The 26,906-nt window shown below is 38.7% G+C and overlaps 1 protein-coding gene across 4 annotated transcripts in view; it reads right to left on the bottom strand.

Annotated features, from left to right (window-relative positions):
* Nucleotides 1–26,906, bottom strand: part of KIAA1549 (KIAA1549 ortholog) — a 139,152-nt gene that overhangs the window by 23,108 nt on the left and 89,138 nt on the right. For all 4 annotated transcript variants that reach the window (XM_085228420.1, XM_085228429.1, XM_085228414.1 and 1 more), the window contains 4 exons: nucleotides 19,371–19,548; nucleotides 18,158–18,342; nucleotides 4,844–5,046; nucleotides 1,162–1,286 (listed from right to left, as the gene is read on the bottom strand). In XM_085228420.1, the coding sequence (XP_085084546.1) occupies nucleotides 1,162–1,286; nucleotides 4,844–5,046; nucleotides 18,158–18,342; nucleotides 19,371–19,548 (691 nt within the window). The remainder of the gene's footprint in view (nucleotides 1–1,161; nucleotides 1,287–4,843; nucleotides 5,047–18,157; nucleotides 18,343–19,370; nucleotides 19,549–26,906) is intronic.

The following is a 26,906-nucleotide window of genomic DNA, read 5'->3' as shown; positions in this document are numbered from 1 at the left end:
CAGATCTTTCACTTTGTTTTCTCGCACTCTTGTCATAGAGGAAAATGTGCTCTATCACCATTGCTCTTCCAGGAGTAGCACACATTATGGAAGTTTAAGACACACACTATGCAATTTGTGGTTTAACCAGCAAAGTCCTAGTGTTTTATAGTGACTGTCTTACATATTTATCTAAATCCCATTTCTTCAACATGGGCATACACTGAAGAATGTCTGCTATGATCTGAATTTCACTGGCACTGCATTCCTCAGTAATCACCTTATACTTCAATAGATATTTCATAAAATATATGGAAAAACATTCGGTACACCAAAAGAGGCTGCTCATAGTATGATATTTTCCTCTTCTCAGTTTCTGCTGCCACCAAGGCCATATGTATTAAGAACAGATGGTGAAATCACAAGCTTCTTTAACACATATTCAGTACCAGAATTTTCTCTAAGAAAGCACAGAGATTGTAATTTAAGCCTAAGTTCTGGTAACTAAAACCTCAAGCAAGGATCAAGCTATCTAAAACTGAAAAAGCTCTCAGAAGCAACACTGCAAGTTTGTGTATGTACAGCTAGCCATAGACTTTTAAACAGTAAAATATATTTTTAAAATGTTTTAAATAAAAAGGGGAAGACATCTTGTGGTGTTTCCATCAACTTTAAAACAGAGAAAGGAATATAACATAGAGTTCCTCCAAGGAAAATGGTGGCATTTTAATGCTAAGAATACAGTTCTTTACAATAAAATAAAATAAAATAAATTCACTGTTTTTGATGTATTTGCTCTGGATTTTCCTCTTTCTAAAACACAGTCATGAAAGCATCCTCACAAAGGGATCTTTTGGTTTTGTTTCATCTGTTGAAACAGAAGACCTTCATACATTTCATTCTAGCAAACTTTTGCATGTAAGGGCTCAAAAGGAGTGAACCTTCTTTCTTCCACGCTCCCACATGCCCCCAGCAAATCTCTTTCCATTTAGGAGTAATTGCAGTGGCCAGCTTGGTAGTAATCATGCAGACAGTTATATGAGCAGTAGATTCAATGCCAAATATGGCTTCAGAGAAGTAAGAGCACTAAATTAACTCTTCAATCCAGCTAAGTAAAGCACTGCTAATGTACACAAGTTTTGTTTTGTTTTTTTTTAATAAAAAAAAAAACAAGTAACACACCCTTCTTTGTGGCTCTGCGTGGTTTACCCTCATTTGCAACAGCTGATGGTCTTGCAGTTTCCTCTCCTGTCTCTCTCCCACTGGATTGTTCACTTGCAGTGGAGTCAGCATCTGATGGTGAAACTCTGCCACAAACATTAAAAAACAAACAAACATGTGACATAAGTTTACAATGGAATACAGATCTCACGAGCAAAGCATTTTCTGTTAATATGCCTTGCAAAGGCTGCTAATATTTTCTTCTGTTTATAATAAATCATCACAGACATTCATTGTGATGATGTTACTGTCACTGTGTGTGAAAACTGACTGCAACAGAACTCACACATAACAAGACTTCTTACCAATCTTTCCTTTAACATTTTTTCAAGAATATATTACATGACTAAGTAGCAGGTTTACTATTCAGACAGAAAGGAATTATATTAACACGAGGAAAACTACACAGGTAATTATTTTAATATACAAACTTGGTAAATTGGCACTCTCTTGCTAACACTACAAGTCCATGCACATATTTTCCTGCCTACTTAAACACAGAGCTATTCAGACACACTACTTTTATGTATTTATCCCATGCAGTCATGAGATGCCTAAAAACATTTGTTGCTTCGCAATTATACACAATCTGAGAAAAAAAAAAAAAGAAAAAAATCCCATGATTTTCCCCAGAAGAATACTTCAGCTGTAAAATTATTCAGATAATACAGAAATAGGAAAAATGTAGAGTATATGCCCAGCTAGCACCAATACCTGTCTTTCCATGTAGGATTAGACTTGTGATAGTCTCTCTAGTGATCATTCAGATCATTCTATTAATTCAGTGATTTACTCAATCTGTGCACTATCCTGTGCATTAACCTTGTTAAGTCCAAGATTTGCTCAGGCCATATGCATATTTTCATTAGTTAGGGAAGCTCTCGGCAAAATATCAACCTGCCTAGAGCACACAAACTGAGATAACTACATCCAGCCAGACAAATTCACTGAAAGTTAAATTTACTGCTTTCAGCAGGCAATGCTCTGAATTTATTTCCCCCCCCTTTTTCTTTCTCACTGATAATAAAATGCTGTATTTCTTTTTTTTTTTTCCTTCATGACACTAATAAAGTCACATTCCAATTAAAAAGCATCAGCAGGGATAAAAAGTAAGATGGTTCTCAGTGAGCTTACAGATCTGTATCACTGCATCTTTTACTCTTTTCTAATGTGGAATAGATGGACAAGGCTTTCTCTTCTATCATCTTTTTTCTTGGTTCAGCAGAGTCTAAGAATCATAGAACGGTTTGGGTTGGAAGGGACTTTAAAGCCCACCCAGCCCTAACCCCTGCCACGTGCAGGGCTGCCACCCAGCAGCTCAGGCTGCCCAGGGCCCCATCCAACCTGGCCTTGAGTGCCTCCACGGATGGGGCACCCACAGCTTCTCTGGGCAGCTGTGCCAGTGCCTCACTGCCCTCTGAGTAAAGAATTTCTTCCTAACATCTAAGTGAATTCTCCTTTCTATTCGCTTAAAGTCATTCCCCCTTGTGCTATCACTATCAGACCATGTAAAAAGTCGTTCTACCTCCTGTTTATAAGCTCCCCTCAAAGACTGGAAGGAAATGGGGTTCTGTTCTCACATACACTAGTGACTGTGCGTTTCATCTCACTGTGCCTTGTTTTCCTTCATATTCTTACTTCAGTAAGATGTAAATTACCATTAAATACATCATAGAAATAGACAATAGTGCCAGGCCAGCACCAGCCATTCTTTTAAAATCCTGCAGAATACATGGCTGTAGCCTTTCAAGCCAAAACAACAGGTCCAGCTCTCAGCTGGGGATTAGAGATGCTGTGCTTTCTGATCCCCGTTGTTTTTCTTGTTTACTGTCTTTCACTGATATGGAATGTGCGCTCACATCAACGCTGCATGTATTGGCATGCAGTATACAATCCTCAATTGCATTGCGATGAAGAGAATTCTGTATTTTCTCATAAAATAGAAAACAGCTAAAAACAACAAAATACACTACAATGTCATTTAACATTTCACCTTCTCCCTCGGGGAGTAAGTGTTTTAAATCTGAAGCTGACGTGGAAATGTCAGCATGTTACGGAGACGATAGTGACATCCCCATAGCTAAGCCTGAAGAGAGGTTTGCTTTTAAGGATGAAAGAGGGAGGGAAGGGAAATTCTCTTCTTTGTTTTCAAGTGGTTGAATTTAGAAACTTAAAAATAAATATAGTTGTTCCAAATTTGATCTACAATTTATTATTGTCTTCTGGGAAAGCATTAAAATGTCAGCTTCTGAAAAATTTCCCTGCTTCCTCTCCTGAATCATTTGAGATTAAGTACAATAACAACCTCAAGTTTAAATGTGTTGCTTGTACTAACTCGTATGAACACATTTTCCCCTCCTCCTAATGATGTCTTAAGCCACTTTTGATCTTTTAAAAAGACACAAGAACACTTATCCTTCTGATCTGTATTAATTTAGTTAAGCTACACCAAAATGAGTTAGGTTTTTTTTCCCCCATTATTTTCCAATATTGCCCACCTTCCACTGTATCATCAGTAGTCTCTTACTTGCAATGCCTATAGGGAGTTAGACTCAGCACCTGGGAAGTTAGAAATGGAGTTTTATGAAACTCATGTGGGGAAGATGAAGCCAGGAACTTAGAGCAGCCGGACTTCGGAGGAAGCACAGAAAGCTGTGCAGAGGATCAAGATGTGCCATGGATCTGCAGCTGAGGAAGAACCACCCCTTTTTTCTTCTAAGCTCATTCAATGCTGCCCTTGTTTTTCTCCTGGAGTGCAGCAGCATGTAGGTAAAAGCACAGGAGAGTGCAGAGCAGCAAACAAAGGAGTGCAAAAATATGAAAGGGAGGATGAGAAAGAAGAATTACTGGAAAGTGGAGTAGAGAGGAGCTCTGCAAAGAAGCTGTTTGGATTCAAAACAGCACTCCTATCTTCCAAGTTCCTTTTATTTCTTACCTACTGTCTTCCCACTTTGCCTTTTTTTTTTTAAATGAAAATACCCTCCTTTAGTGCACAGCTGTTACAGCTTCTACCCTAAAAATGCAGTCTCTTCTGGCGAGACAAATTCACATCATATGATTAAAGGAAAACGTAAGGAAATAAATGCTTAACATTGACAAACTGTTCTCCACTTGCACAGCTGTCAGTTATCAGACCTTTTCCTGACCAGAACTGCTGTGCTACGATAGCAATCAGATAACCACAACAAAACATACTCATCTTCCCTGAATTTTGTAAATAATGCTTATTTCTGGAAATTCTGACTTATCATACATAGAACGATCACTGTTAATAGCACTGAAATACATCACTAACAGTCAGTGCTTTTCATTTGTTTTTAATCACCTGCTGTCTTGGTAGCTAGGAATGGCCACAAAGAGAAAGCACACACTTGGTGTTTGCAGTACACAAATAATAAACTGACTCCAACCAACCTAGCTGCATCCTAAGCACTCCTCTTAACTGAGCATGTTGACATTAAGAGAAAAACAGACACCAAATTCTCACAACTTCAAGCAATTTGAAACTACATAAACTCTAATGGCCCAGTAGCAAACAAATTCCAGAGCTCTGGAACTGACTTCTGTTCACTGAAACTGCCCTAAAAATACAGTAAACAGCACTCATCTTCCACAGCTTGTTTTTCTTCCTCTGTGAACTGACCTCCCTCTATGTCGGACGGTCTTTGAAGGTTTTGAGGAAGCCTTGGATTTGGGGCTGGGAACATCTCCATTTTCAGATGGGGTAGTGTCCTTAATAGGTCCTGGTAAAGGAGCTGGCTCATGGATAATCAGGACATCCTCTTTATTGTGTTGGCCTAGATGCTGCTTAGCAAAATCAAAGCCTTTTACGCTGGGGGCTTGTAGCTGCAAGAGAAGAAGAAAGACAAAAAAACAAGAAATATGAGTGACAGTGAGTACAAAGGCTTTGGTTAAGATCTGCAAACAATAGCCACTAGGATGGCTAGGAGGATATGGTATCCTCAGAAATGAACATAAGAGTGCTGTAGGGAAAAGAAAAACCTCACGATTTTGTAATTTCACTTCAGTAGATGATACACAGTTTAAAGCCCTAAATAAATATATTGCTTCTAAATCTCATTTTCCCATCTATTTGTTCAGATTTAATCATTGTGCAAGAAGCCTTTTGTGCGCTTCAGCTGCAAAGTTGTAAATGCCCATGTATAGACTTAAATGGCTACCACTGTCAGGTCACCCTTCCATTTCTTCCAACCACAATGAGTAAAGTTTAGTAAACTGAACAATACATCACTGCTGATCCTCCACAATTTGAGCACCCCAAATCTGCAGGATGTCTGTGAGTGCTCATACAAACAGCTAGCTCATCTGAGAAAAGAGAAACATATTCTAGATCTGAGTTTCGTGGCAGCCTGGCAATGACTCCAGAAAATGTCATGGATGCCTCCAGAAAAGTATTCCAAATCTAGTTTTTAGGAACTTAATACTGAGTAGGAGGAAAAACATATAAAAGACTTTCCAGTTTAGAGAAATGAGACATTCATCCCAGATATCTTATCAGGAGGCAACAGATTCAGTGTCTTCCTTAAGAAGACAGTGAGTCAGGCTAACCCCTTTCATAACTATTTTCAAAACAGCTAATCTCACCTTGTCAATGGTTTGGTTCAGACTTAATTAAATCAAGCCTACACGTTTCAAGCTTTCCTACAAATTTTTTGAGAGCTTTGGAATAATCAGAAATTATGAAAAACTAATTAAGACAAAGCTTTTCTTTGAGTCCCATTCAATTTTTAAGTAGTTTGGGAGTTGAAAGGGGAAAGAAATCTTGACAACTTCAGTTTTCAAAGTGTGTGCACACGTGCTCACTGCACAGCATATGCACAAAAACTCATGTGTTCTTGGAGCTGATTTCTTGCAAAGCAAAGTATGTGTTGTAGTGCATTTTATGGGTGCATCAGCTTCCAGATGTTTAAATGAACCCCCTTTCATAAAGTTTGGCATGCCAACATAGCTAACTACAGGCTTGTCTGATACCATGCCAAAGATAAGCTTGCCTACGGAATATACTGAAACAATCTCTTCAAAATATTTTCTCAGTAAGCAAACATTTTCCAAATGGTTCAGAGGTGGTCGTAGAAAAGCAAAATGCTTATTTAGACCAGTAGATGGCAATAAAAGCTCTCCTGAAAAATCTAAGAAATACCTGAGGTTTTAGAGTTCATTTCTGACCAAATGTGTAAGCTTATTACTTGAGCAGATCTGAATGTCTTCCATTGTATTGCATTTTTTCTTGAGTTTACAGCAGTTACTTCAATTGAGCATTATGGGTGACAGAAAGTTATTGAACTTAGGTAAATCATGGCAAGCACTGATTCAAAAAAGGCACTGTAGAGGTAGACCACGTGAGGGTGTGATTGGCTCTTGTACTGTTGAGTCATGGTCACCTAGTGAATCATACTGGAATCTTACTCTCCCTCAGAGTTTAAAAATTGCATTCAGGATCTTGCTCACTAAACATTCCAGAACTCATTATGAAATTCCATTTTTCCTTTTTGTGAGATCACAAAACTCCATGTCTTATACTCAAAATTATACTGAGGTGGAACTTTTCATTATCACCATAAGAATTATGTTAGCTCCAAGCACTTTGGTTATTGAAACTTCCTCTTAGTTACCACACCTCCATCTCTGATGTGTTTAAGACACTACTTTTATTCTCTCTTCAGAGATATTCTTGTGTAGGACATCATCCCTAGCATTTCAGTGGTTCCCTTCTTCTAGTCCTTTTATACTGCACCCTTGCACTCATACAGCCCTACTACTGACCCCCAACTATCACTACGTTCCTGCCCCTTTACTTCAAAGATGATGAGAGACTTCACCATATACTGGGCACAATTCTTGCACAAAAAAAACCCTCAGTGTTCTACCTTTTCTCAAGCACCCTTGAACTGATAGGCAAAGTTACCAATGCTTTTATGACAGTGTGATGGGTGAGCTGGCCAGGCATGACTAAAAGGACAAACATTCTCATAATACTGGGCATACTAGTATGGTTTTAGTAAGACTGCTGCCTCTGAAGTATGCATTTCAGCATATCTTAGTTAAACCTTTAGGTCTAACTATGGAGTTGTATTAGGTTTGCATACCCTTGGGGAGTAATGCAACATGTAAAAATAGACATATTTTAATATTTTAACTTTGATTGAACAGTCTCATTCCAGTCTAACATACCCTTTTGTTTAAGCACAGTTATGGAATCCAATATATGTATAAGCGTATATCCATCACAGCATATGTATGCACATATGTTTATCTGAAGACAGATCTTATAGAAGTCGCATTAAAACACTATTAGTACTGCAAAGGGAAGCACTCACACTTTAAGAATTGGCACAGGCAAGACTGTCTGAACAGTCAATTACACTTGAATCCTCTCATGTAGGCACTGCAACAGAGATTTGATGCAAATATCCTAAATTCATTTAATCTATAGGATCCCTCTTGCTCTCTCCCACCTTGCTGAATCCATAGCATAGATTGGGCCTTCTGCTATTAGAAAAAGTTGGGCAGGATCAAACAGCATTATTTCCACAGCTCAGACACTCATTTTATGCAAAAGTTGGAAAATATAGTGCATGAAGCAGTGGATGCAAGAAAAGAAAGGACGCATTCTTTTATGAAAGGTACAGCTAGTGTGGCTGACAGTCTGCCAATCGACTGCATGGAACTCTATTGGATCCACACCCTGTTGCTTGCAACAAAGGACTCGCAAGTCTCAGGTATCACCAGTTCTATCCTGAGCCTTGAGCAGAGATCTCCCCAGACACCACGGAACACCACATAATCTGAGACTTTACTTCCCTGAAGCTGCAGCCAGGTTAACTCCCCATCTGACTACTCTCTTCCTTGCCAGGCTGAATCAATCTCCTCATCACACTTTTTTGCCTCTCTCTAGCACTGCCCGCCAGCAGCCAGCTCCTATTTACAGCCTGAGCTCCTCCTCCCCTGGCTTGTAACAACCTCCATATACAGCAACAGAGAAAACCCCTCTTAGCTTTTAAGACAGTTTTAAAGAGATTATAAGCACAGAACAGGTGCAATCTTACAAAAATGTACCTGGAAAACAACTGACAAGTCTCCGTTGATCCCACTTTCCCCAAAGGTTTATAGCTTAGTCAGAAACGGACAGCTCCCTACAAATCGAATCAGCAAAAACATCTTCACACAAAACGACCTCCTGGTCCTATCTCTTAATTCTCTACCTTGTGCCCTCAAATCGTGAGAATGTAAACAAGAGCTTTTCCAAAACTGTTCTTAAAATTTGGACAAAACATTAATTTTTATTAATCTTGTTATTCAAAAGAACACGCTTTTTTTCCTTAAAAAATAAAAAATAAAAAATCAGTATGAAATAAATACTGGAATGAAAAACTTCTGCTTGAGTGATTCAGAATCTTGCAAAGTTCTGTAGAGTTAAATAATATTTCCAGATACTTCCTTCTAAAAACCCAAACTCTTAACTTGGCAAACCAGCTCCAAACAAAGTAAGATCATGAGATCGTATCAACATGTGTATACTGCATGAATAACATGAGTTACAAAACACAACATGAAAAAACATTTATATAATAAACATGATACCTTGTAAGTAGATAGTTCTTAAAAATAAAAATAAAAATAACAATTACTTGAGAAATAAAAATATCAATTCCTAATGAGGAAACAATTGCCAGAGAAACCCACTATACTTACTTGAAAAATAAGTCCATACTTCCTGGTCTACATTAGCCCATGGCAACAGTACAGTTAATGGACAAACGATAATAACAAATTATGACATTTTCAGTGGCAACTCTGCTTTCTACAGGACTGGATGGTCAAGGATACCAACTACAATGAACAAACAGTGTTGCTCCAAGTGAGCAACAAGTAACGAAGTAACAAGAAAAAAGTAAGGTTTCTTACCCTTTCTTATTCGGTGCTGCATACCACCTGCTGTGTTTTTCTTCTTTTCCTTTATATTAAGTTACACAGTATAATAGATGGGATGATCGCTGCTCATCCTACCACAGGGACTCAGAATACCATTTGTGGATCAGTCATCTACTACTCCTAACTTCACCACCACCACCATAGGAGGAATACAGTCTCTTTGTAAGAAAGATGACTTATGCTGGTCCACCTATCTGCTCAGGTGCTGAAACTGAACCTTTTTTTTTTATCAGCGTCAGGTGCCTTTTTTAAGTCTGCACAAAACCAGTGCTTGCAAATATTTCTTGCTTTAAATATAAGTTGTTACAGAAGGTTTTCATTTGCTCTATTTTTATACATTTGTGAAAAGGAAAAAGATAAGCCACTCTAAAGCTTAGCACTAAAATGAGCATGCCTGAGCTAATACATTATTAAGGTTTATATAACAACAAGAATGCAGTGCCTGCTGAAATCCAAGGGAAAGATGATTTCAAATGGGTATCAAGACAGTGTTTTAATTTTGATGATAGATACTGACAGAAATATATATATATATATATATTTATATATATACTGAAGCTCTAGAACAATCAAATAATTTCTGTAGAAGCCTATAAACAAAGCAAGCGTGCTTTGGTCAAGACTTATCCCATGAAAACAGCTATTAGCTTCAGTGCTGTTCAAAACAGAAGTATTACATGGCTGCCAACATGCTGCTTCCCCAGATGCAGATGCATACCGCAAATGTCAACAATGTGTTTTCTCAAAAAAGCAAAGACTGCACATACAGGTCAGTGAACAGATTCAGCTGAAAGCAGCAGAGACAAAATACATTTTACTCAGCATTCTTCTTGTGGTTCCTCTAATTAAAACGATGTGAGTCTTCTCTCTTTAGGAGTAGAAGCAGCATTTTAATTGGGACATAAAATGAAGAATAATACACCAATACAATTTCCTACTGACTTTATTTTACAAGATTCCCTTGTTCCTCACAGAGATAGAAGCACTGAGCAGAAGCTATTAAAATACTAAGGAAACAAAGGAACTAAGCATGATTTAAAAAATAATATTTTAATGTTGGCATATAATCCATGAACAGGACTGGAATCCCTGGAGTCCTGCTGACTTATGACCTTACCAAAGTGCTAGAACATGGAACATTACAAAAATGACAGGATGAAGGAATTACAGGAAAAGTTTTTAAGTCTACTAATATAAATGCAGCAAGTCAGTGAGAATCAGCGTTCTTAACACTAGCATGGGCTGAAGATGTAAGTAAGCAGTCTGAGGTAGGGTCATTTAAAGCTACTAAACATCACAAACTTTCTCTACAGTCAGATTCACAGCACCAAACGCTTCTCTGCATTCTGAGGGCATCACCTCAGGAATTCTGCCCCTGGAATAGGATTAAAAACAAATGAATAAAGAAAGCCCTAAACTTCCAAAAATTCTGAAATTCTTAAGACACCTGTTCTGAAATATTTTCTTAAGACAGATGCTTTCCATGGATTTTCATCATTCTCATTCTTCTCCCTTGTGTATTTTCTCTTGTCACATTAATGTTGCTGTGGCAGCTCAGTAAATTTCACAAAACGCATAAGGGATCATGTTGTTCAAAGCCCCTAACTCTGAGTACATCTATGCCCATAGGCTGCTGAGATAACTGCTGTAATAGCAGAGTTTTGTGTCTGAATCATACACGGTTTTAGCTTTCCTTCTAAGACAGAAATGCCGCAGGGCAGACACTGTCTGAATCAAGCTTTGTGAGTCTCCTTTGCACACCAGTTAGACAAAAATGTCAGGAGTAAGTTAGAAAACGATTATCAGCTTTATAAAATAGAGAGGCCACTGCTGTGCCTGAGTTCCTCCAGTCTCTTTCATATGCAGTGTCAAAAAGTCACTATCCAAAGGCCACAGAAGCAAGTCTGACAAACCGTAATCTCTAACTGCTAGCACAGCTTGTCGAAGATAGCTATCAATCAAGGAAACTTTTTTTGCCAACATGTAAGGCAACAAAATAAGTTCATATCATGGCTCTCACTGTCTGGACAGAGTACATACACAGTATAGCTCAAAAACACTTCCTCTCCATAAATATTAAAAAAGTGCTAACACACTTTAGGACAGAATAAAAATCAGCAATTTTAATTTGACTTTGTGCTGGTATTTTTTGTGCTTAGTCAACAAAGATCATCCTATGGTCTTGTAACTCAGAGACATTTATACATCTAAACAGGGTTTAATGCAGACAGAATGAAAGCAAAGCAATACAAACTGCAGGATTAATCTGTGTGCTGAAATGAAGCTACATTTTCTCCTCCTCCCTTGTTGTGCCCCATTATCCATGACTATCCGAAAACTAGGGTAGATCTGTTGCTCACTGCAGGCTCCAGAATCCTTTCAAATGATGCCATTTCATGCAGGCACCTGTAATTTGAGAAGATAAAGCATACGAACAAATCGCCTAGCCTGCCAGCTCTGGCTATAAAAGCCTTCCATTGGCCTGTCACATTGCTACAATCACAATGTGGATTGCAAAGCATTTTAGTGAAATGTCTTGCTGTTCTGCAACAAGTGAGTATTGACGTTAACACCTTCAATAACAATGATTTGCTATAGGCACATATCCTTGCTCTAAAAATAGCTTAACTCTAAGGTAAACTATTATCTTGCAGTAGGAAAGGCAGAATTTACTTCCACAGTGGTAATCTAATCTCAGTGGTTTATTATATGATTATATAAAATTATAATGTATATAATGTTATAATGTTAAAATGTATTTTGAAAATAATTTTTTAAAAATTCCTTTTCAAAAGTAGCCACAATATAAATACCACTGTATGGGCCACCGACTATTTGAAAATCATATGCAGTTTTAGCTTCCCTTTCTCAGAAAGACTGATAAGAATTAGAAGACAAATCTTTTTCAAAGTCTAGTTCAAATAAATGGTTCAAAGTCTAGCTCAATAGAAAAGCTAGGAGAAGTCGCACCCCTTGATCTGGAAAGAAGAGGATGGAGACGGGAATTTGATGAGATCTGGAAGTCAAGACTGGCATCAAGCAGGAGTCCAGGAAGCAGTTCTTCACTGTTGCTACCAATACAAGGACTAGGGGCATCACAGAAAACATGGAGGTAGCAGGATAAATGCAACACAAAAGAAGATGACATGATTCTTTCACATAATAAACTGTACAAACACTTGTCAGTAGCTCAGATTAGTTCAGAAGAACTGGAAAAGTTCGGAGAAGATAAATCCATTGAGTGTGGTTAAATACCACCAATTCTAGAATGAAAAAGACCCTGAGCCTCACATAACTGAAGGCTAAAGAGCTACTCTGCCACGCCAATTATCTCACGCTCTGATTTTTGGGTGGTCCTGTGTGGTGTCAGGAATTGTATTTGATTCTTGTTCCTCCCAACTCAAGATATTCAATGATTCTACATGTACCTTCCCTATCCGGATATCTCTTTCTAAAGATTTCTGCTTTTGGCATCTTGATGAGCTGGCCTTTCAGTCAGACCTTTATATGGCCACTCAAATGTCTGTACAAAAGCAGATACATTTGAGTTTTTACATATACTGGTATGAGCAGAATCCAAGTGTATCCAAGTATTTACATCTACAACTTGTCAATAGGTAATCCTCAGCAGAGAAGAAGAGTTCCCACAACAAAGCTCTTGCAGAGGAATTGCCATCAGAGAAATGCACTGTTGAGAAGTAATTAAGATGTTGAATATTGTGTTCCTTGTCAGAATCCAGCTGTTGATTCGAACTCAAGAAAACCTGTACGCCAGATCCAAAAAGACATTTTCAATAGTTAGTTAAGGCTGCTATTAGAAATGAAAGGTATTTGTTATGCAAACAGTTGGCACAGACACTAATCTCTTGCAGAAATTCATGTCAGTTTTCAGGTAGTTTTTATAAGACTGATGTCAGCTGCCTTTCTTTACATGGATCTCTTTTGACTGGAGTTATTCTGAAACGCAGAGCTATTGCCTCTACATTTTACAGATGAACAAAAGCATCATAGGATGTCAAAACATCACAAGAATTCTTTGTATCAGGAACAGGAGCCTAGTATTTAGCCTCCAGCAGGGCTGGCCTCTTTGATCCGGGGAACATCCAAGAGGTAGTCTACTGAATATACAATAATAAGCGAAACTCTCAATTCAGACGTGTAAAGTTACACCTGATACATGAGCTTCAGGTATCAGATATTCCTGCTTGAAGTAAAATAAAAATCCAAACAAGCCTGTCTGGCATCCTGTGGAATGCACAATTCGTTACTGGTAATGTTGAGCAGCATGGGGATGCCTGACTAGCTGCCACAACAGCTCCAGTGACAGCAGACGGGCCAGGGCTGGTAATGGTCTCCAGGTTACTACACATTAGCTGAGGTTTGCAAACTGATAGCCCTCCAGCTCTCACACTGTGATACTGATCATGGAGAAGGTGGGGTACCATATGTGTTGACCTTGGCTTTCTGAGGGCCAACTCACCCCACCTCTCCCACACGTCAACACACATTTCGACACTGACTCATAAGAACCATGGAGACACACAGAGGGCCCAAAGAGAAGCAACTCCCAGCTGGATAAAGAATTTTTCCTCCAGGATTTTAGTATGTGCCCTTGGAAAAATCAGGAACTGAGCAACTCACTTGGTCCAAGTTAGCACTGCAAAGTCCATGACTTCAGCAGGCCCAGTATTTCATAGATTCAGAGAACAGCATGGGTCAGAAAGGATCTTCCAGATCATCTGGTTCCACGCCCTTGCCATGGACAGAGACACCTTCAATTAGAAGGAGAACATTCCAACCCTTCTAAATAAACAGTGAGTTTATCTATAGATGAGTAAGATTCCTGCCATTAGAACAGGGAACGTTTCCCTGAATAACTGTCAAAAGCTGAAACTACCTCTGAAAAGTCCTAGCAAGGGATCTGACTTTTTTCTTTAAAAGCACACAGCAAAAGAAGTGAGATTCCTAGAGAATCAGGTACCATATACATGTATATTTTTTTATGTCTATAGGAAAAGAAAGAAGATTGCTATCTCTGTTTGCATTATAAATATATAGGGAAAAGTATTGATGGTACTTTTGCAAAAAATTGCAAGAGTCCGGTACTGAGCAGGATGATGGTTTGGGAATTAAGTACATTCATCTATTTTCTAGCAAAGAAGAAAAATTAATCATTTCAAAAATTCAGTTTCCCTCAAAGACACTGCACAGCTTCTTAGCAGCAAAAAAAGTTCATGTTGTAATGACATGGTGGTGGTTACAGGCAATGGCAAGAGAATCTGATAATTTAAAAACGCTTCTTATGCAGCTTTTTATTCCAAAGGCAAAGACATCTTTATCCAGTGCAACAGCTTAGATCACATCAAGGTGAACCTCCTGTAGGATGCTCCAGCTTACAGAACAAGTCATGAATACTTCATGTGCCCTTTAAATATCTCAGTTCCACCTCTTCAAAATAATTACCCTTGCACAGACCTATGAATCTTGCTTAGAAATTCACTGCTCTGACCTGTTTCCCTAACACCTGCTTTAAAAAATGTCCCAGATAACTTTGATGTAACTACCTCTTCCCACCTTGTATCCAGACAAAAAAAGTATTTTTCAGGTATTGTTGATTGTACTCTGGGGCAGATGGATGGACTAGAAAATCTATCAGTCTCTCCAAGGTCCATCGTTCATTATGTTATTTTTTTAAACTGATTTTCCTAGGATTAATTCCAACAAAAGTTTTCCTTCCTATGTGTTTGTTTCTGTTTACCTAAGTTGCAGGCTTCTGAGAACATTCAGAAGTAAAACATCCCTCCGTTATTGCACCTTGCATTGGTTCTGTCAGCAATCCACCTTGGCCTTGTTAGAGCTCAAACTGGCTCCTTGTCTTTTGCTGATGATACCCTTACAAGGACATAACAAGACTACCTTGTGATCTTTACTGCAACTGCACTGTACCCAGGCAGTCATACTCCCAGGGGCAAAACCAAAAGGCATTTTGGGTGTTATGAGCAATAAATAATTGTACTTGTCTGCTTCTCAGAAGATAAACTGTGAGAATATGCAATTTAGAATTGACTTGTAATAGTGGTCATACCACTATATTTTTAACCAAAATATCTTTCCATTTACAGAGGCAGTGAGGGCCTTCAGTGTTCTTTAATACAAAAGACTTCCCTCTTCAAGAAGGAAGTCTTAAGGGTGCAGGAGCAGGCAGTCCCCCTGAGCTGCAAAATGAGCCGGCGGGGAAGAAGACCGACGTGGATGAATAGGGAGCTATTCTTGAGGCTCCAGGAGACAAAGAGAATCTACCGCCTGTGGAAAGAGGGACAGGCAACTCAGAATGAATACAAGGAAGTCGTTAGGATGTGTAGAGGTGAAATCAGAAAGGCAAAAGCCCAGCTTGAATTTAACCTGGCCGCTGGGGTGAAAAGGAATAAGAAACTCTTTTATAAATACATTAACAGTAAGAGGAGGACAAAGGAGAATATCCACTCTTTGCTGGATGAGGCTGGGAATGTGACCACTGAGGATAAGGAAAAGGTGGAGGTTCTGAATGCCTTCTTTACGTCTGTCTTTAAAAGTCAGACCAGTTATCCTCAGGATACTCCTCTCTCTGACCTGGTAATCTCAGCTGGGGAGCACACTAACCCCCCTGTGATTCTGGAAGAAACAGTCAGAGACCTACTACTCCAACTGGACTGCCACAAGTCTATGGGGCCAGATGAGATCCACCCGAGAGTGCTGAGGGAACTGGTGGAGGTGATAGCCGAGCCGCTTTCCATCATCTATCAGTGCTCCTTGTTGACTGGTGAGGTCCCAGAAGACTGGAGGCTTGCCAATGTGACTCCCATTTACAAGAAAGGTCATAAGGAGGATCTTTCAAGCTACGGCAGGGGAGATTCAAGCTGGACATTAGGAAGTATTACTTTTCAGAAAGGGTGGTCAGGCACTGGAATGGACTGCCCAGAGAGGTGGTGGAGTCGCCGACCCTGGGGGTGTTCAAGGAAAGACTGGATGTTGTGTTGAGGGACATGGTTTAGTGGGAGCTATTGCTAATAGGTGAACGGTTGGACTGGATGATCTTTTAGGTCTTTTCCAACCTTGCTGATTCTATGATTCTATGATTCTAAAAGGCAAATCCAAAAAATTGTAAGGATAGTAAGGGACTGAGATGGGTGGCAATTCTGTTTTTCAATTGAGTTTATTTCCTAAATCCTAAATTCCTGATCACTTTGATCATTTCTTTGCATTTACTGCAATAAAATAATTAAAAATCACAAACAATTTAAAGAAAGGGGGGTAGATCAAATGTGTCTCATTGTTTGTATGCTGTTGGGACGATCTTGAGGTAAGCCTTGCTTTCTAAATAAGCACTATTCTGGCCTGGAATTCCAACCCGTGGCTTGAGGACATGAAGATGGCCCAACGACAGCCTGCTACCATCGAAGCCAGATTATTTATTTACTTCTAGATTCTGAGCAAAGTAGAAAAAAGTTTTTTTTGAAGTAGATTCTGCTGGTTTTTTAATGCACTGATAAAAATTTAAGATACTTTTTACTGCTTTACTTCATTTAATATTTAATTATGAGCCATCTACACAAGATGGCACAGGAAGGACTGGATGAGATGTCCTTATTGGTTCTTTCTAGTTTGCTTGCAGTGACTTCTCTGAAGAAGGCAAAGTGACAGGCTCCCTAGGCGAACAGAAACAAGACTTGCATAAAAACAAATTCAAGGCTTCTGACTCATGAATGATTCAAACCAAGAATACTGTGGATGCACTGGTGACAAAAAGCTGAGCAGATTTCCAAAACAATGGGATGATGGAATGTTTCTGGCCTTATCATCAGCACAACAGTTTTCATACACAAAGCTTGAGACAGCAGAGAGGTAATGAAAATTTATGTCATGAAGTAGTGTGCCAAGGGTAATGTTACCCCTTCCCACTTTTTTTGTGTAACCCTTCCCAAATTAGCTTATACTACTACAGGAACTTCTTCAATCAAAGGCTGTGTTAAGTATCATAGGGGAAACACTAACAGGGGGAGAAGTTCATTGAAGGGCGCTGCTTGCTGCTGACCTTGATGATGACGCTCAATCTTCAAGTGGAAGTTGCTATTGATTTTTTCTGACTGCTTTGTAAGTGCAACTGCTTTCTGCTTCTCTCATCTTTCCCATCGTTAATTATCTTGAAAGAGAGCATGGTGTACAGACAAGACTTGTTACAGGGAAAACTGTATGACTGAACATGAAGTGACGGTTACAAGAACATGACTACAGTACCATAGGGTCAACACAGGCAGATTATTTTGCCTTTACTAATGTCACTGATAACATAGTCAGTAATAAGCACGGTTCCTTTATTTCATCATTTAGTTTTGGGCACAAAAGGGACAGACTGAATTTCTCACCATCCTAACCTAGTTCTCCATCACTTCAGTCAATATGGTCTCCACCCAGAAAGTTACTGGATCTCATTCAGATTTAGTAACTGAAGTCCTAGTGACAGGAACTCATAACAGCAACACAAGAGCCTGAGCAGAATGGGTAGCAGAAAAGATGATCTCTAGCAAATGCTAGCTCCAGTGTGAGCTATAATGGATGGTAAGGTTCAGTTGTCAAATTAGTTTAGTGGATTCTCTCCAAAGAAAAATTCAGCCTTCTGCAGAAAACAAGGTCAGTGCTTCAACACTCAATACATTTCCTCTTACTCAGTTCTAGCTGGAGCCTTAAAACGAAGTGATAAAAAAGGTTCCTTTCAGCCTCAGTGCCTGCATTTCAGAAGAATGTATTTATCTAGCACAGTACCACACAGCTAAGAGAACAGATAAAGCCTTATGGAATTCTTGACTTTAAGTATCACTTAACTTTTCTTCTTCTTTTCTTTTTAACCAGAAGGTTCTGAAACTGTTTCCAAATGTTATTTAAGGATAATAGGTGTTCCCTAGACACCCACATTCATTTATGCTCAGAATACTCAACGACCTCCTCCCAGCACAGCTTCCCCTTTTACCTTCTGTCGCTGCTGAATGTTGCTTATTGTGTCTGGCTGAAACTCCAGCTTGTCTGTTCGACAAAGTTTCCAATATAAAATAATAACGATCAGGAGCACCACAGCAACTGGGACTGCCACTCCAACAATAATCCATAGGTTGCTGTTCTGTGCCTCTGAGGAGGACTCCTTCAGCTTTTCCACAGCTGTGAAGTTAAAAGGAAGAGAGTAGTTTTATGTGGTTATATATTTTTAACTGAGGACACATCAAGGTTATGTATTTTTATGTTCTCATAAATGCTAGATCAGGAATTTATCAGAAAGCAGCCGCACATCACAGGAAATGTCTTACACTTATCAGTTAACATATGTCATGCTCAGGAAGCATGGGGCAGCAATCAATAATTCTGGTCTCCCTCCCAAATACTTGTGCTTACATTACTCATGAAAATACACTTCTACCATACCACTCCATAACTCCAGACTGAGATGACAAAGTGAAACGCATCCAGAAAAATGCCCTGTCACTAATGGTAGAAGGGCTTTTCACTTAATTGTTTGTATCCTGCTTTAGGTAGTATTACCAGCAACCTCTTCTCTTTCATTATACACATTTTGTTACCTTCCCCATCAATAATCACAGTCAATTTGAAATCACTAAAATCCTCCTCCCCAATGTGTATAGCTCCATATTTTTTATTGTTTTTTCCTTTCTCTGTTTCAGTATTGGTGTGTGACATCTTTTACCCTCCAAGAGAAAAAAACATAATCTCACTGTAAAGCGTAATTAAATCAGTATTGTATGGAAAAAGTAAACTGGAAGAACCAACAAAACTTCAGTTCATTCTATTTTGCACAGCAGTTCTATGTAGGGCTAAAACCCACAGCAGTAATACATTTCCAGTCAAATTGACACACGCTTTTAAAACAATGTTTTAAAGTTAAAAAACAGTATTTCTATGCGACTTCATCTTTATCATTTTTAACAGTAGCCATTCTGATAATAAATTTCAAGATTGAAGGAATATATTATAATTCTTATATCTTATGCATTCGATAGCTCTTTTACGTCATGACATGTCCATATATAAAATTACTATTTTCTGAGATAAAAATAGTTTAGTTTCTTCCCAATAAGAAAAAAAAACAATTCTTTGTGCTCTTTACACAACTGCATAATGTCACCCTTCCTGTTTCTCTCTGCTGGCACTGGTGTAGATTGGATAGGGCTTACGCTGTGCAACAGTGCCTTCAATGCGGTATCCGAGAATGATTGCAGCGCGCTGGATGTCTACTCGGTTCATCAGGTCTGAGCACTTCAAAGCACTGAACCTCTCTCCATCTTGATCCTCCACAAAATAGATCAGCTCCACGGGGTTATCAACACCATCTAACCGTGACACGTTCACAATCTGTAAAGTAATTGGAATGCTTTTACATTTTATGTTGTATTTATTTGGGGTTCCCATACATTTGGCCTTTCAGTCTTCCCCACTCTTTCCCCTTCCCTTCACAGGGTCCAGATACTTTTCTAAAAAACAGCATTTGGAACAGCTTTACCAAGTCAGTATCCATATCTGTCTTAATTGACACTGTATGCAACCGCTAGTCCATCAGAAACACACCACATTGTGTTATGCTACACCAATGCAATTGTTGTAGAAGAAATACCTCTGTGATAGCTAGAAATATGATGCTATACAAACTATGTAACTGCTGGAAACTACTACAGTTTGGAAACTGTCCATATCCCAGGGAACTCTAATGAGAAAATGATGCTCCAAAACACTGTATGCAGCAGAGGCAGCATACACACAACTTAGTTCTCTCATCTGAGAAAAGCTTCAGTTGACATTGCACAAATGTAGACATACAAAGCTAATATTCAGAAATAATCATTTTCTTCCAAATAGAGATTCAGAATATTGTCACCTAACTGCTATACAAAAGATTTTAAGTCTTTCAGGGGAAGATGACATTGCTGAAACAATATGTCAAATTAAATAAGCACTATTTAAGTGCTTTGGGTCATGGAAGTTTACAGAAATTTGTGTTTCGTAACTGTAGGAGTTGGACTCAGTCCTTGGGTGTCCCTTCCAAGTCGCGATATTCTGAGTCTATGAACTGAAACTTTGCAGGGCAGCGATCCCTCACACAATACATTTTTATGGCAAACTTGAAGAAGTTTCTATTCTTTTTTATTTTTTCTATTTGTTTCATGATAACAACATACAGATCCAGTACTGAACAGAACTCTTTTATCGTGAAGATGCAAACATCATCCCACTCTGGTAGCCCCTATTGTCTTTGTAGTTTGTCAGGTAGTAGGAATAACTGGACAGATTTATTTCACTGCACTTTTCCATCTCTGAATATTTTTACTTCATTATTCATAATGCACACTTTTTTGTTCCAGTCTTTCTGAATGTTAAGCATTTATACAGGCAAATATTCTGTTAGCTTCAAAAAGAACTTTTTGTTCTACCTAAACGAAAGAACTTGCACAGTCACCTTCATCCTTCACACGGCTCCCTCTGGTATCCACCTCTCTTCAGGAAGGAATTTATTTGATGCTTTGGGAAGCAATTCTTTCTGCCTTCTTCTAAAGACGTTAATAATCAAAAGAATGTGTGCTATGAAGAAGCCCTGTAGATACCATCTAGCCACCAAGCATCTACATTGCAGATGAGGCAATTTTAAATTCCTATAAAATTAAATCTCATACATAATAATTCTTTTCTGTATCATCATTTACATTTAATAGTGATCACAACCTTGAACTACTCCAAACTAATAGCAAGAGGTACTCCACTATGCAAAACAGAGTTTGAAGAGATCTGGATGAAAATGCCACAAAAGGGCAATATATTTAGTTTCCTTCTGAACTCTCCTTTACTATGAAGGCCAGAGTTAATATATTAGAATCTCAATAAACTTCTTGTTGGTTTAAAGTAAAGCCAATGCATAAAGGGTTGCACTTTCAAAGCTTACAGTTCAAATCAACTGAAATCAAAGAATAAAGTTCAGCATTAGCCACATTTTGAGTGAGTTAAGAGAACACCTACAAATAGAGTAGAAAAATTATTAAATTTATGAAACACAGCAAGACCTACTAGGAGGACTCATTAATCAATGTTGAATTTATTGTAATGCTGTTCACTCTTCTGCTAATACGTAAGGGTATCAATAAATAAGGTTTCTTAATGTGCTTACTGGGCAGCTGTAAGGCTGAATCTGGTTTCCAGAACACAGATATATCATTAGCCTAACAAATGCTCACAGCTTTGTATTTCTGCTTTCACCACAGCCTGGCCTTAATGCATGGAATGGTAGTGTTAAGTGGTATCTGATTACAGCATGGATGAGTATTTTCTAACAGACACATAACTCAAAAGGGAGGTGAAGGAGCAGAAAGGCTGCACATGATTAAAAAGCCAGTTGGGTCTCATTTTACTTTTGGGAAGCTTCTTTTTGTCACATGCAAACCTACACAATCGGAGAAAACTAGAGATTCTTAAATTGAATCATCACTGATTTTATGGAGTTGTGGAGCACTCAAAAAGTATCATGCTTATGTATGTGTGCCATACACAGAGTAACAGTGAGAACCTCTGGTTGAATGGGTTAAGAAAGAAACTGCTCCAAAGTTGTCTTCAAAAAAGGACAGAGAAGAAGGATAACAGACCCTAGTGCAAGGTGTCTCATGCAAAACAAAATGCCTTTAATATTCCTTTCCATGCTGAGTAATAAGGAAGGGTGACAGGACTGTCTGGGAATAAAAGAAGGAGAAGCAGTTGGAGGAATTTTGGTACAGAATAGAGAACATGGGAATGAACATGAAGTTCAACAGAGAGCGGAGATTCAGGTTGGTGCACATGGATTAAGTTCTTTGTTTTAAGATAGATTTTCTGTGAAAGAACTTATTCTGAGTACAAAATTCTTTATGAGTGCTCACATCATGCTGAGGAAAACTGCAGACTAAATTTCAAACCCAAGGGGAGATGGTTATGGAGCTCTATTCTTAGAGAACTGATGGTTGAGAGTGGTATTACTGAGGTGATAAGACAACTACACTTGTATGTACACATACACTGTGACAATATCAGTACTTCAGTTTTTGTAACTGTTACATTGATTCACTACAACTTCTTTTTTGACCTCTACGTTTGCTGCAACATAAACTGGTACACTAGATCTGAAGTATTTTTAAGTCTACTTTAAAAATCAATATACACAGCCATTCTGCCCATTTTTACAGCTTCTGTATACTAAGTTCTGTGCTTTTTTCCTCCAAATAGTCTCCATGCAGCTTCAGATTATTGTTTTTGTCTCATAAGTCAGAGTTGTCTCTCAGTGCTAAGAATGCAAGCTGAGATAGAAACGGCATTTTCCAGGCATTCAGAAATGTAGCTTGTGTGCAAGGAAGCATTTTACTTTTATAATTGGGCAATGAGGAAAGACATAGGGAGGAATGAGATGCAAGAATTTCAACATAGAGAAGGCAAAAAAAAAAAAAAAAAAAAAAAAAAGTCTAATTCATTCAAATAAAATATACAAAAATCATATAATCTTTGTTGGTACTAGATGTGCATTTAAACTCCAGAGAGTAAAGGCTTAATTGTGCTCAGGTGCCAGTAAATTTAATTTAAAACATGTCTTCAAGAGACTACCATGGGTCAGTGAGGAGAGTTTCCTAGCAACCAGGTCTAGTTCAGAAATGAAAACAGAGAAAATCCAGGTATTGGAAAAACTCACAAGGCATGTGCAGAGCATGGCCTGCTTACACTGCAGTAGGCAAATGGGGAATGAGTTGATATAGCCGGACATGGAATACAAGAGTTCTAGTGCTGCTCTGAGCAGAGGCTTCATCAGCCCATGAAGTGGTTTGACTGGGAGCAGACTGTGGTTAACCTAAGGGTGCTCCACTAGAAACTTCCAGGGAAGCAGTCCCTGGGCTCTCAGTGCCTGTATGGCTCTGGCCACCCACCCAACTCTGCAGCAGGTGGCCAACATGGGGCAAAGCAACTCAAACCATGAGATCGAGCAGCAACAGTTCCCACAAACTCCATTTGTAGATCCACACCTCCCAGAGAGACTTGGCCTTCTCCCAGAAGCGACATATATGCTGGTAGTAGGAAACCAAGAGTACATCTTGCTCTAATGAAAAACTCAACTTGGTCATTATGTCCTCTCACACTTTATGACTGTACAGCCATCTAACCTGCCCTTTTCTTTACATCAGAACATTGTTCTTCTTGTCACTTAGTAGGACCACCTTTTTACTTTCAGTTCAAGAGAACAAGCATGCTGAAATAAAGGAAAAATAAGTGTGTGTTAGCTCCTGGCATATTTTTAAACCAGTATTAAGCCCAGCAATACCGCATGAATTCAATGACTTGGAGTTATTATGATTAACACTTCATAACATATATTATGTGGTCTAGCCTGTGCGGGTGCAATGCAAACAGCATCAAGTCATGTACTTTGAATCTGCAGCAACAGCAGATCCATATTAAATATAAATTTATGACATGCTCTGTGGAACAGTAGCATGAACATTACACAGAAATCAATGGGACTATCTCAGGTTTAACAGCCAGTCATGAAACTTCAGAGGTTTTTGTAAGTGATGGTTTTAGTTGTTGTTTTTAAATCCTGGAGTGCCACCTATTAGTTGCACAAAGGAGGGGAAAACATGCTATTTGGGCATTCTAGGTAGTCCGAAGCTCTCATACAAAGTGCATTGATTGAAAGATTACTTTTTAACATTCTTAGGTCAAAACACATACCTTTAGAAATGAAATCTAAACCTCACAAGCTATCAATTAGTACTAGAAGGGAAACTAATATGCCTGCAGTAACATTCACAAATAATTGCTTTACCTTCTGACCCACAGTCTTGATTTTCCAAGGAGCTTAGAAATGTCACATTTCAATGTGCTATTAATATCTTCCACCTCAGGAAAAACAGGTCTACAACACAGGGCTCAACACAAGTGAAATGTGTGTCTAGTCTGTTGTAAATATATGCACGTCCTGCTAATAGAAATATCCAAAACACTAGCAGCTTCTGGTCATTATGTTCACTTTGTTGTGGCTCACTAATATAGCAGTTGCTGGTTGGTGTACAAAAAATATAGATGGGAAAATCTGAATACAAAACACAAGGAGTATAAATAGGTGTCCCTGAAGACTCAAACAGATGTGTATACGGAACACATTTCAGATGCAGCTTATAAGCTTGGCTGCAAGGAACAGAATGAACAGCAGTAAAACCAAAAGGTTTCTTGCAAGTGGCTACGGACCAGATATTCAACTGACAGGGAAGCACCCCTGAAGAGCCCACCAACAGGTGCATCACTCCAGCTGCATGTCTTCACACCTGGAGTGATGCTGACATATCTACTACACTGAGCCTGGAAAAGGTCAACATGAGAGCAGCTCTGCATAGCAAACAATCCTTGCATCACAGGAATACTTGTGTGGTCATGACCCCGTCTGTGAAATCTGCTGTCTTCTCAGACTTAGGCTCAGATTCCAGGTTCCCATCTGTAGTGCTACAGCAATGACAGGCCAGCTTTACAGTACTGCAGCACACATGAAGCTCGGTTGCTCCAGCCAGTTCTAGCACTCATAAAAAGTAAGCAGCATGTCTGTCAGCTTTAAGCTTGGACCTTCAAACACACAGAGTAACAACCCAGGTGAAAAGGTTGTTACTTCCAGGAGAATTTAATATTAAAGCTGAACTATTCCTAACTATCTATATACATTATACAAGTTAAATCTTAGCCAATCTGTTTTGTTCTCTACAGAAACGCCATTTCAGCATGCATGTTCTCTGCTGCAGTCCTCACTGAAGTGTTTGAGCTTCTCTCTGCAGAATATCCAGGTTAGAGCATGGCTTTGAGAGCTGGGCATGGGGGAGAAAAGCAACAAGAGGATTACTGAAATACTCAGTTGTAACTGATGAAGTTGTGAGAGGTAACAGATACTTTCACCAACGCAAGGAAATACCACAGAGAGGAAGAAAACACAGTCTTTCCATTCATCTGCACACAGGTAAAAGCAAGTGCTGTGGAATATCCACCCATTAGGCCTCACCTGGAAGCACACAGCTAAAATCTTATGAATAGACTTCAAAGGTCGATATTGTCTTTGGGATTCTTTCCCACATGTCTCCTGAGGGCACCAACAAATGACTCAAAATCAAAACCAGACAACACAGAAAAGTTTGTTCATTTTCTGGTTGTTAGGAAGTGGTCTCAGAGACAAAATAGAACAAAACAGCTTCATAAGAAAGCCTTAAGCATTAGACAATTAATATGATTTATGCTTAATAAGAACTATTTGAGATAACAGCCTCCCTGGATGTCTTACCTACCATACTTCTGGATATTCTGCAAAAGTAAGCAAATAAGAAGCTGTAGTGCACGATCATACCTACCATTATTTGTGCAGAAAAAGTACCACATCAATCAGGTACCTAGCAGCGAGGATCACATCCTGCAAGCATGTTATACACTGTTGTCCTTCTGCATTCTCTTATCCACACTTCCTTTATTACAGCACTAACCACACTGAACAGCGCTGGCAGTGAGCACCTGCAACAGCCTGGTGTTATGTGGGATGGGAGGATGTGCTGACCACAACTAAAAGAATCTGCCACTGCCTGAAGACAGCAGCTTGCAGACTCTTTGCACTAATTAAATGGCATAAACGAGCAGCAATGCTGCTTGGGACACAGCAGCTTGGGAGCTGCAGAATCCACAGAAATACACTAAGTCATAAGAAAAACTCTGTTATTTCCAAAATGTTCTCCTTGAGATGGAAAAGACTTGTGTGGTATCTTGTGTGTGAGAAAATAAATGACTTGAGCTTTATTATCTAAAACAATAAAGCTGTATTCTACATGTGCACATTTTATAGGCTCTGGTATCTTTGCTATCAACATAAGGATTACGTGTTTATTTTATATGCAAAGGAAGGACTGAGGCATAAAGAATAAAGTGCAGCAAGAGGTGTCGGGGATATGAGATTCAAAGTAGACATCTATTGACAGCAATTCAAAGCTGCATGAAATAAAAATAAAAATAAAATGAATTACTGAAACAGATGTTTCTAAGACAGAAAAACAGAAGTAAGAAAATTCTAACATATGGAGATTTAACTGCTAGCTAAAACTGTAGGGTCAGGTTAAATAAAGACAGAAAATCTGAACTGTGAGATGGGCGCATGTGAGGTAAGCCAACTGTCGACGACTTAGCTAGAAAAAATAAACTTTAAGAAGATCATCCATGAGAAAGCATTGTGACATTCAGCTTGATGAACGGACTAGAATGCATGTGAAAATTTATAAATTAAAATTAAATATCCATGTCTTCACAGACATGATGTCAATAATTTCAACTTAAACAAAACTGTAATGAAGCACTGGTATTCAGAAGCTGTCATGTGTGCAAAATTTAATATAATTTATCAGCCTTACTTAAAACCCCCTCCTGCAACCAGGAATGCTATGAAATACAGGAAGTTAAGAGGCAAAATTTACTACTTTGCTACTGCATCAAGCAGCACATGATTTTATTTCATATTTCTAAACCTTCACAAAAACAAGAGACCTGCAAAGTAGCTGCTCCAGCAAAGTACCTTTTTGACTCAGATGACCACTCTATCTCCTTTTCTAGGCATCTCCTGTAAGTCAGACAAGATAGCCAGTTCTTTAAAAAAGATGTCGGTAAAATCATTTTCAATATGTTTTTTCAAAAGTCAA

Source organism: Meleagris gallopavo, chromosome 1 (genome assembly GCF_905368555.1).
Source record: "Meleagris gallopavo chromosome 1, MGAL_WU_HG_1.1, whole genome shotgun sequence".
NCBI lineage: Eukaryota > Metazoa > Chordata > Aves > Galliformes > Phasianidae > Meleagris > Meleagris gallopavo.
The sequence above is the reverse complement of the archived record's forward strand: the minus strand, read 5'-3'. Positions and strand labels throughout refer to the sequence as shown.